The sequence below is a fragment of the Pecten maximus genome, chromosome 16 (genome assembly GCF_902652985.1).
Source record: "Pecten maximus chromosome 16, xPecMax1.1, whole genome shotgun sequence".
NCBI classification, from domain to species: Eukaryota; Metazoa; Mollusca; class Bivalvia; order Pectinida; family Pectinidae; genus Pecten; species Pecten maximus.
Window position 1 is genome coordinate 30,356,380 of NC_047030.1, and position 12,856 is coordinate 30,369,235.

A 12,856-nucleotide genomic window follows, 5' to 3' on the forward strand; every position below is an offset into this window, starting at 1 on the left:
CGGCCATGTTGTTTTCTGATTGGTCTCAAAACACAATATGCATAACTAGGCACCAAGGGAAACTTACATATGCAATTTGAGAAAGATCCATTCAGTACATTCTCAGAAATAGCGATAACAAACTTCAATTGTCAAAATCCAAGATGGCGGCCTGTCGGCCATGTTGTTTTTGGATTGGTCTCAAAACGCAATATGCATAACTAGGCACCAAGGGAAACCTACATATGAAATTTCAGAAAGTTCCCTTCAGTACTTTTTCAGAAATAGCGATAACAAACTTCAATTGTCAAAATCCAAGATGGCTGCCTGTCGGCCATGTTGTTATCCGATTGGTCTCAAAATGCAATATGCATAACGAGGCACCAAGGGGAACCTTCATATGAAATTTGAGAAAGATCCCTTCTGTACTTTCTCAGAAATAGCGAAAACAATCTTCAATTGTCAAAATCCAAGATGGCGGTCTGTCAGCCATATTGTTTTCCAATTGATCTCAAAATGCAATTAGCATAACGAGGCACCAAGGGGAACCTTCATATGAAATTTGAGAAAGATCCATTCAGTACTTTCTCAGAAATAGTGATAACAAACTTCAATTGTCAAAATCCAAGATGGCTGCCTGTCGGCCATGTTGTTTTCTGATTGGTCTCAAAACGCAATATGCATAACTAGGCACCAAGGGAAACCTACATATGAAATTTCAGAAAGATCCATTCAGTACTTTCTCAGAAATAGTGATAACAAACTTAAATTGTCAAAATCCAAGATGGCTGCCTGTCAGCCATGTTGTTTTCAGATTGGTCTCAAAACACAATATGCATAACTAGGCACCAAGGGAAACCTACATATGAAATTTAAGAAAGTTCCCTTTAGTACTTTCTCAGAAATAGCGATAACAAACTTCAATTGTCAAAATCCAAGATGGCTGCCTGTCGGCCATGTTGTTATCCGATTGGTCTCAAAACGCAATATGCATAGCTAGGCACCAAGGGGAACCTTCATATGAAATTTGAGAAAGATCCCTTCAGTACTTTCTGAGAAATAGCGATAACAAGAATTGTTTACGGATGGAGGGACGGAGGGACGGACGGACCACGGACCACGGACGCAGGGCGATTTGAACAGCCCACTATCTGATGATGGTGGGCTAAAAATTCCTATGCAATCAAATTAATTCACAAACAAGCTAATTCAGCCAGCTTAATGAATCATTACTGGGCGGGGCTTGTTGCTGGTATTACATTTTAACATCTACAAGGAAGTTCAAATCACAATCGGTTTGGGAACATAATATCTGATGCAATCACAAGATAATATACAGGACTGGTCACTTCATATCAGATTAATGAAATACCATATTTATTCTAAATCCGTCTCTTTGATAAATATACACATTAGGTGGTTTATCTGAACAATTATCAGAAGAGTTTTCAAGCATATATCAGTATTATATTTCAAAAATATGATATGAAACACATTTTTTTTAAAGCTGATTTTAATTTTCATTTACGAAAATTTTACAACTATCTACTATTTATGTCCATGTTTCATGAATGCAATCAATTAGTTGATATAGATATGGGGGGACTAGAGTATATCTATCATATCTATGGTGTTATAATCTCCAAGCAACATAGCACATTTTATATCATTGATGACACACATTATATATATATCAACAAGCTTTCACATTAATTCATACAAATAGGAATATTACATTAGATGCTCTACATGTCAACACTATCAAATAAACAAAAGGCTCAAAGGGCCTGTCATATCACCCACCAAATTTCAGTTTCTATTATCAAGGGTTTGATCCCCAGAACAGTATAGGTAGAAAAGATTCTCAACTGAACTGAAAATTCCTTGAGGAGGCACACTTTTTTTAAATTTTGCTTTTAACAAATGGAAAATAATACAACTGAACAAATTTTTTTGAACTCGAAAGACTATTTTTGGATGATAGACAATGGACAAATAACAATGACAATGACCTTTGACAATAGTTATCGTTCTTCATTGTGTCCGGAATCAGCATTATCAAGCAATACAAGGAGACTTCAAGATACGTGTACGATTCTGATGTAACATGTAAATGTCTACATTGAACAACCGTATAAATGGTATAAATTCACACCAAATATCCATAACATCAGCGATAAACATAAAGTACCTACCACAGTTTGCTTCATCAGACCCATCACGGCAATCTGACACTTGATTACACTTGCGATCCAACGGAACACAAGAGCGGTCAGAACAGGTAAACTCGTCAGCTTGGCACCCTACAGCAGCTGCAGGTGACAAATGAAAAAGAGCTGAAGGGTTGACCTCCACATATGGAATAATGGTAAAGACTTGCATAACAATACCATGACGTTTGAGCCCTTATTACGACCTTCACCTTGGTGATACAATCATTAGTCTGGGTTTATTTACACAATATTTGAGACCATTGAACAATACCCGACGAATTTTTGTAAAGATATATACAAATGTAAGGAACAACTTCCTGCAGAATGTTTGCAAGTCGGTGTTGCACAAATTTAATATCTGCGAACTAGTTCCGACTGGGACACTAATGTAGTCTTACTTTGAGCAGGTACATAATTCTTGTATAATAATTGGTGGCAGCGGTGGGATACGTTTAACAGGTATATAATTCCTTATAATAATTGGTGGCAGCGGTGGGATACGTTTAACAGGTATATAATTGATGTATAATAATTGGTGGCTGCGGTGGGATACGTTTAACAGGTATATAATTCCTTATAATAACTGGTGGCAGCGGTGGGATACGTTTAACAGGTATATAATTCCTTATAATAACTGGTGGCAGCGGTGGGATACGTTTAACAGGTATATAATTCCTGTATAATAATTGGTGGTAGTGGTGGGATACGTTTAACAGGTATATAATTCCTGTATAATAATTGGTGGCAGCGGTGGGATAATACACAATGTATGCCTGGGTACACATGTACTTACGACAGTTTGTTTCATCGCTTCCATCCTCACAGTCTTGTCTACGATCACAATAACGCTCCACAGGGATACAGGTACCGTCAGCACAGGTAAACTCGTCAGCTCCACAGGTAACCCCTAAAGGACGTAAAACACTAACTTCAAAGAAATTGTCACAAATATGGACAAAAATATTTCTACTTTACTATCTAATAATTAAACAAATGCAAAAAAATCAAGTTTATGAAGAAAAAGCAAAGATAAGCTTCAATCCATTAAAAACTTGGACATTTTTAATGGACCAGTTTGAATTCGTTTCAGTTCTAATTAAGGCATACAAAATGTTTTCCTGCAAGGATTCCAAACAAATCCTAAATATTTGTATATAACCTACAATGTGTAATGATATAAAGCTAGCCTTATAGTTACCGATTGTCTCTATGTGAGTATAAATAGAAATTCAAAATAAACATTAGATCTAATATAGATACAGAACTAGTATAGGTCTGTAAGACATAAATGCCCCGCTGCCACTTGACACCCCAGTTTGGTGAGGATCACATAAGCAGTTCCTGACATTGGCTATAATCACATTGCATTGGGACAGGGCAGGACGGGACGCAATGTGACGGACATTGGCAACACCATCTGCCTCTTCCCTTCCCCCCAGATTAATAGTCTCAGTAAATTTTACGGAGCAGATATACAATTTACTTAACCAAAGTACTGCGATGTGTAAAAATATGCTCCCGTCCCAGTCCAAAACGAAAGGCATAACTCAATCGAGTGGATACAAATACTCAAATTCAAGATTACTTGTCTCATGAAAATTCCACTGAGAAAGTAGAATATTATATCATTGCAAAGTCTACAAAGTTTGCAAGAAATTTGTTGAAAACTAAGGTGGAGTATTTAAAGAAATACACCTGTATGGGAAATAACTTCTGCAATAATAGTTGAATAAAAAGCTTTTCAGAGAAACACAACTACATAAAACAATTGCAAAGCTTATAAAGCATACTGGATGGACAAATATGACACCATAGAATAACACTTCTGTCAAATTTGGTGTATGAAAATGGAAGTATGTACTTACGACAGTTTTCTTCGTCAGTTCCATCCTCACAGTCTCGTCTCCGGTCACACTGCCGATCCAACGGAATACATGTCCGGTCTCCACAAGTGAACTCATTCGCTCGACATCCGACAGCTATCAAAAAAATATATCAATAGTAATACTCGACATCTGACAGCTATCAAAAAATATAAATAGTAAAACTCTACATTTGACAGCTATCAAAAAAAATATAAATAGTAAAACTCGATAATCGACAGCTATCAAAAAATATAAATAGTAAAACTCCACATCCTACAGCTATCAAAAAAATATAAATAGTAAAACTCTAAATTTGACAGCTACACAAATACATCAATACTAAAATTATCCACTGTCTTTTGACACCAAATATTCATAATCAAGCCCAGATCTGTAATGAAATGTTCCAATGTAGAGCCGCAAGGCAAGCAATAGACTCTATTATACAAACATGTAACTAGAAAAGATAGGCACGCAATATTCTACGTTATCTGCATATCTTCTGATATATACCCCAAAGTTACCTACATAAGGAAGTACCAAGTAAGATCACTCATTTACATCTTCTTGTTGTAGGATGTAGCAATGCTAAGACCAGCATCATTATCAGATATGGAACATTACATATTTTCAAATTTTGCTATCCTTGAAAAATTTAAGCCGATATATTTTGAGTTTTTGTTTTTTGGGTTATTTTTTCTGTAACTGAAAAACATTAACACAAGATACATAAAGCATTCTCAACTTTTGATATTTAAATGAATACTTTTTTTTTTTTTGTATATTTGAATATCCTTGTCCATTTCTTTGGCTATATTTCTTGATGTAGTTTTCCACCATTCATGTATAATTGGCTGAAACATCTATGAGTGACCTGGACTACTTCAATACATACGACAGTTGTACTCGTCACTGTTGTCTTCACATTGAGGAGTGTTATCACATCGGAAGCGAGCTGGGATACAGTCACTATTCCTACAGCGGAACTCTCCTTCTCGGCAATCTGCTCAAATAAATAAATGTTTACAGAGCATGAAAGTGACTTGTTACTAAAAAGGACTGTTCAAATTATATACAATGTTTTAAAGTGTTTTTTGAACAAGACTTTTCTAACAGTATTTTACTTCTGCTTAAAACCAATCGGTTAGCTTCCTTCTTCCATCAGTAAATTACATATGCTTTGAATACACTACAAATCAAATGTTCTTATTTATTGAAATACTAAGAATCAGAAGAAAATAAACACAAATAAACGATAACATTTAAAAACAATTTTAATACAAATCTTATTGTTATATGACTGTGATTTTTGCTGTTTCTGATTGGTCAACACCTGCCCTATAAATATTGACAAAATACGATGTTCACTGAGCAGTAATGCTTATGGGGTTAACATTACATTTTAATCACGTTGCCTCGTACCCTAAAATAGAAACGGGGAGGAACCACATGTTTACTTTTAAAGATGACTTCTGATTGGTCACAATAAACTAAGTAGATATCTGCTTAATTTTTTTTCGTCACTGAACTGTTACTGTCAACTTCATTTTTAAATGAAGTTTCATGTTGATCATTTTTGAGCTACTGAATGTTAATATGTTACCGATTTTTGTGTTTTCTTTGTGAATTTAAATAGTGGTCCCAAAACATCTTCACTGTTATTTTGTATGATATTATTAATCAATATTTATCATATGATAAAAGAATTATTGACTTTTGCATATCAGGTATCATCAGGATAGTTATGGTTGATATTGGCCAACATCAGGATATTTGGGGTTGATAAATCCTGGTGTTAACCTCATCCAAAGTAATCAATTGTATATTACAAACAGGAACATGTTCAGTTTTAAGTCAAAGCTATGAGTAAACACACTATATAAAAGTTATTTTTAAAGATTTTTCATTTCAGTCTGATCTAATGAAGATTTTTTATTTTAAAATTGCCTTTGTAGATGCTAAAGTATTTTATAAATGTACTCAAATCTTCATACTTCGTACTTTGGTTTTGTTCTCCCATTACCAAGTCGGAAATACAGGTAATTTAACTTGCCTGCCATCATAACACTGATTTTGTCACTAAGTCACACGTGTTAGTTTCCCTTTCGGAGAATTTGACATTTTTGAACGAACAAAGCTTCAGATGCACTTAATGAACAATTGCCAAAAAAATGCCTGTCAACAATAATTGTTTTCTTTAACAATACAAAAAAATTGCCCTTTCCACCACATCATGCAAAGAAAGAATTTTTAAAAAATGTTCAAGTCTGAAAAAATGCATGAAAAAATTGTTAAAAAAAACTTCAGCTGAGGTAAATTGAAGCGTCTATAACAGAGCTAAACCACTGTACTTACAATATCGAGACTGTAGCTGAAAAAATATACCTACAGAAAGACACAGACAGAGGTCAGACAGAGGTCATCAGAGGACACACAGGTAGGAATTACTGATACAGGTAGGACTATAAGGTAATATTCACTTCGATATTTAACCATGGTAAGCAATTAATCTAATTAATATTCGTAATTATCTATGGGATCCAATTTTCAAAACCCAATTAGGCAACACTATTTTTTTATAAAATACCCTGGTAGTCGATTTTTTAGTCTGGGAACATGCCTTCCAAACATTTGAATGAAGAGTTGCATGGAAGTAGCATGATTGTTTTCATTACTTCATGCCAATAAATGCATATATATAGTGTGATCTGCTTCTGTGAAATCACCCTTGGATAACAATTCTTAAGGATGTAGCTCAACTTTGACACAAAGCATCAACCTTTGTAGCATGATTGCATCTGTCTCACCATGTCCAGGAAACAGCTGCAGGTATATATATATGCTTATAGAATAGGACATCTTTCAAGTTATCTGACTCCAGTGGTCTACACTTTGGTTTGGTTTGGTTTATTTTGTTTAACGTCCTATTAACAGTCAGGGTCATTTAAGGACGTGCCAGGTTTGGAGGTAGAGGAAAACCAGAGTACCCAGAGAAAAAACCACCGGACTACGGTCAGTACCTGGCAACTGCCCCACATAGGTTTCGAACTCGCAACCCAGAGGTGGAGGGCTAGTGATAAAGTGTCGGGACACCTTAACCACTTTGCCACCGCGGCCCCTCTCCAAGACCCCAGCTGTGAGGCAAACACTGCTGTTTGGAGAATTTCTCAAATCTCCACTGTCTACGAGTTTCTCTTCAGTAAATATGGTTGATATAACCTATCCTTGTAGGAAGGGAAGTTCATCCCTGTCAATTTATTTTAATTTTCGTTAGCAGTTCAGGCGTGGAAGATGTTTGAAGAAATTTTTGACAAATGTTGTATAATCAAGACCAACAGTATTAAGAGTAAGAAATAAAATGGAGATAGATATACATGTTAATTCATAAGGGGATTAGTAACACTTAACCAACAGGTTTTACAAAATACATCATTGAAAAGATTAAATACGGTTATACATACTGCAATCCAATTCATCACTTCCATCCTCACAATCTGGGCGTTGATCGCACTTTCTGTTGCTAGGGATACAGTCGCCATTGTTACAGGTGAATTGATCATCTCTACATGCTGAATGTGAAACAAAACAATATATATATATATATAACATTCATACTAAAAATATTTCAGTGATTTAGAAAATCAAAAAAGAAATCAATGAAACCAGGCAACCATGGTTTTTTTTCTACCTATAAACCCTGGTAACTCGATTACAGCAAAACTCGAAGCAGACAAGGTTAATTACGACTAGATTTCAAAGGCGTAAATATTTTTGTCCAAGTTTAAAATTAATTTTGAAGGGAGACATTATTTTCGATGTGGAACTCTCAGTTTATTGCAGACATGATGTAAACATTTCTTTTTCAACCGAAAATTGTTTTGAAGATACTGTGTTTACATTTTCTAATGTCAAACAAGAGGCCCAATGGGCCTGTATCGCTCACCTGGCTCTTCAGCAACTTTGAAGTTGATGAGGTCATTTCTAAAGATACTATGTTGATTACCTCTTTATTCAAATATCATTGTAAGCTAGTTTTATTCATATTAAAAATTTTCTAGTCCTTCATTCCAGCATTCTATTGGCCTAATATCAGGTCTTGGAGGCTCTTGGCTATCGCAAATTTCACCCCTGTGACCTTGAATGTAGGTCAAGGTCATTTATTTGAACAAAATTGGTAGCCCTTCACCCCAGCATGCTACAGGCACAATATCAAGTCCCTGGGCCTCTTGGTTATTGAGAAGAAGTCGTTTGAAGATTATAGCCTATTTGACCCATGTGACCTTGAATGAAGGTCAGGGTCATTTATTTGAACAAACTTTGTAGCCCTTCACTCCAGCAAGCTACAGACCCAATACCAAGTCCCTGGGCCTCTTGGTTATTGAGAAGAAGTTGTGTGAAGATTATAGCCTATTTGACCCCTGTGACCTTGAATGAAGGTCAAGGTCATTTATTTGAACAAACTTTGTAGCCCTTCACCCCAGCATGCTACAGGCCCAATATCAGGTCCCTGGGCCTCTTGGCTATTGAGAAGAAGTCATTTGAAGATTATAGCCTATTTGACCCATGTGACCTTGAATGAAGGTCAAGGTCATTTATTTGAACAAACTTTGTAGCCCTTCACTCCAGCAAGCTATAGGCCCAATATCAAGTCGCTGGGCCTCTTGGTTATTGAGAAGAAGTCATTTGAAGATTATAGCCTATTTGATCCATGTGACCTTGAATGAAGGTCAAGGTCATTTATTTGAACAAACTTTGTAGCCCTTCACCCCAGCAAGCTATAGGCCCAATATCAAGTCGCTGGGCCTCTTGGTTATTGAGAAGAAGTCGTTTGAAGATTATAGCCTATTTGACCCATGTGACCTTGAATGAAGGTCAAGGTCATTTATTTGAACAAACTTTGTAGCCCTTCACTCCAGCATGTTACATGCCCAATATCAAGTCCCTGGGCCTCTTGGTTATTGAGAAGAAGTCGTTTGAAGATTATAGCCTATTTGATCCATGTGACCTTGAATGAAGGTCAAGGTCATTTATTTGAACAAACTTGTAGCCCTTCACCCCAGCATGCTACAGGCCCAATATCAAGTACCTGGGCCTCTTGGTTATTGAGAAGAAGTCGTTTGAAGATTATAGCCTATTTGACCCCTGTGACCTTGAATGAAGGTCAAGCTCATTTATTTGAACAAACTTTGTAGCCCTTCATCCCAGCATGCTATAGGCCCAATATCAAGTCGCTGGGCCTCTTGGTTATTGAGTAGAAGTCATTTGAAGATTATAGCCTATTTGATCCATGTGACCTTGAATGAAGGTCAATGTCATTTATTTGAACAAACTTTGTAGCCCTTCACCCCAGCAAGCTATAGGCCCAATATCAAGTCGCTGGGCCTCTTGGTTATTGAGAAGAAGTCGTTTGAAGATTATAGCCTATTTGACCCATGTGACCTTGAATGAAGGTCAAGGTCATTTATTTGAACAAAATTTGTAGCCCTTCACTCCAGCATGCTACATGCCCAATATCAAGTCCCTGGGCCTCTTGGTTATTGAGAAGAAGTCGTTTGAAGATTATAGCCTATTTGATCCATGTGACCTTGAATGAAGGTCAAGGTCATTTATTTGAACAAACTTTGTAGCCCTTCACCCCAGCATGCTACAGGCCCAATATCAAGTCCCTGGGCCTCTTGGTTATTGAGAAGAAGTCGTTTGAAGATTATAGCCTATTTGATCCATGTGACCTTGAATGAAGGTCAAGGTCATTTATTTGAACAAACTTTGCAGCCTTTCACTCCAGCATGCTACATGCCCAATATCAAGTCCCTGGGCCTCTTGGTTATTGAGAAGAAGTCGTTTGAAGATTATAGCCTATTTGACTCATGTGACCTTGAATGAAGGTCAAGGTCATTTATTTGAACAAACTTTGTAGCCCTTCACCCCAGCAAGCTACAGGCCCAATATCAAGTCCCTGGGCCTCTTGGTTATTGAGAAGAAGTCGTTTGAAGATTTTAGCCTATTTGACCCCTGTGACCTTGAATGAAGGTCAAGGTCATTTATTTGAACAAACTTTGTAGCCCTTCACCCCAGCATGCTACAGGCCTAATATCAAGTCCCTGGGCCTCTTGGTTATTGAGAAGAAGTTGTTTAAATGAAAAAGTTGACGCCGGCCGGCCGGACGGACGGACGACGGACGCCGCACCACGGCATAAGCTCACTTGCCCTTCGGGCAGGTGAGCTAAAAATGAGCCCCTTCCCCTTCCTAAATTTACTGAATCTTCAATTTCAAAACACATACATGCCATATTTTCAGGAGACCATTGATGATTATTTTAAGGGAGTTTTGCCTAAAATAAGGGAGTGTTCGTGTGCGGCATGAATATGAACATTTTTACTCAATTTTAAAGAAATAAACTAATTTTGAAAGTGATAAAGAATTTTTAATATTTTTATTGGGGATATTTTATTGGGGATATTAATCATACTGTATATGCAAACAACAAAAAGTTGTTAAGGGGAAGAAATGCAATAGGTATACATTCAGATTCTGATGATATGAAATTATTTTGATTTATGTAACACAAAAAGTTTCACAGCTTTATGCATATTACATCACAGCATTTGAAAAGGGTATATTATAATTACATGTAGCTAAATATTAAGACAAGCAAGTTAATCATTTGTCAGTTTGGATTTTCTTAAAATGAGAAAGCTTGATCCACTCTGAGGGAACACATCAGTTGTAAAAATCACCATGAATTGTCCTGTAAGATCCCTAATGTTGGACCATTTAGATATAAAAATATTCCAAGTGTGCAGGTGTATACATGAAGTCATGAGAACTGAAGACGTTCATGATAGGAGACTGCAGTAAATCTTATCACGATCATTCCAGATTTTGTATATTGTCTCTGTCATGGACTGTACAGTCATTTTAAACATCATGATAGACCACTACGACCAACAGATGTGCTAGTTTTGATAGTTTTATAAACGAAAATATTGGATTTCATCATGCTATCACTGATCCACCATACACATTTTCTATGAAAAACGTGTGATTTTGCGCCTGGCCAGGCTCTGTATCAATTACCATCAACAAAGTATGGCCCTTAAAGAAAACAAACAATAATTCAAGTCTGTTAGCAAAGAGGGTTGTTTGTAAGCAACTTGCCTTTATTTCCTGGTGATAGATATTCTAACGCAAACATTACGCTAGCTAGAGCTTCGTGTGAAAGCCATGTCCAACAGGCGCCATTTTGATTGAGTGATCACGTGAACAGATGGATCACGTGATCGCTAAATTTAGCCAAATTGTAAACAAAAATGGCGTCGGCCAAAATACCGGAGGGAATTACAAAAAATACGGGAATTTGGGCTCCCTCCCAGAAATAAATGACTTGAAAATAACGGAGATTTTGTCTCACGCTGGGAGGTATGGCATGTATGAAAACAATTACAAAAATTAAGTTCACAAATAAGCCCTACTCAAACTTCATCATTAAATTTTGCACTAGAGGAGGAGGAGCCTTTCAGGATTAATATGGTCATTTATCGTCGATGTCAATTTCGGGAATTTTTATGTTCAGATTCGTTTTTGCCGAGTAATACTGGGTACTACACTAACACTTACGACAACTCAGTTCGTCGCTTCCATCCTCACAGTCTGGTCGTCCATCACATTCACGGTTACTAGGGATACAGTCACCGTTTGTACAGGTATATTCATCCTCTCTACAGGCTACAGGCAAAATATGCATAAAAATTTCACTGAATTGTTTTTATCTCTTTCACCCCTACTGACAAAAATTGGATTTCAAATTATGAGAGAATGGCAGAGTCCACTGAAGTTTCTTAGGGTTGAAAGGGTTAAAATCTCAACATAAAGTACAACACTATAAAATATAGTCTGAAATCAACCAAAAAGTTCTAAATCATTGTATTTAGCCTCAGTATGCAGATTATTTCCTATTTAGATTACAAAGAGATCATTGGCGATAAGGGAACTGCTAAATATAGACAGGGGAAGTAACTCTTAATAAAGAACGCTCCCAGATGAGTGACTCGATCAACAGAAAATATTACAAAACTAAACGAGTACTCTCTGTTACAACTCTCTGACACTCACTACAACCATCTTCATCTGATCGGTCCTCACACTGAGGAACGCCGTCACAACGGAACGAACCCTCCACACAATAGCCATCGTTACACTGGAACTGATCCTGGCGACAAGCTGTAACAGGAAGGTCAAGGTCAAATGATATGTCAAGGTCAAATGATATTCCAAGGTCAAATGATAATTCAAGGTCACAGTAAACAACAAGAAAGACTACAGGGAAGAGAATTACTGCCATCAATTTCGTCAGATTGAATCAGTCAAGATACATATACTTCTGATTTCAGACTTAATTTACGGTATATTACGCACTGGATTTTTATTTACTAATTTGCAATAGAAACTGGATGACATCAAAGTGGCAGATTTGACAGATTTTGTTGTTTTACTAAGTTGACTTACGGCAACTAGCTTCGTCTGATCGATCGTCACAGTCTGCATAGCCATCACACACAAGTCTCCGGTCCAGACACTGGATCTCATTGGCACAAGTGAATTCATCAGTTGGACACAGGGCTGTACAAAACAAAACCAAATATTGGTATAGACACAGGATCTCTGAATATAGAGGAAACCAAATGATCATGGCCTTTAAACATGTCATCCAAGATCATGGTAGTTTTAAAGCAAAATACACAAACATTTCATGGGACCTCAGTTTTTAAGACTATTTTTAATTTTTTTTTAAAACATCT

General features: G+C 36.7%; 1 protein-coding gene across 1 annotated transcript in view; it reads right to left on the reverse strand.

Annotated features, from left to right (window-relative positions):
* LOC117345181 (basement membrane-specific heparan sulfate proteoglycan core protein-like) overlaps positions 1-12,856 on the reverse strand; it is a 168,047-nt gene that overhangs the window by 73,576 nt on the left and 81,615 nt on the right. The window contains 8 exon segments of the mRNA XM_033908186.1: positions 2,175-2,291; positions 2,986-3,099; positions 4,058-4,171; positions 4,953-5,060; positions 7,519-7,626; positions 11,676-11,783; positions 12,171-12,278; positions 12,564-12,677. Coding sequence (XP_033764077.1) covers positions 2,175-2,291; positions 2,986-3,099; positions 4,058-4,171; positions 4,953-5,060; positions 7,519-7,626; positions 11,676-11,783; positions 12,171-12,278; positions 12,564-12,677 — 891 coding nt within the window.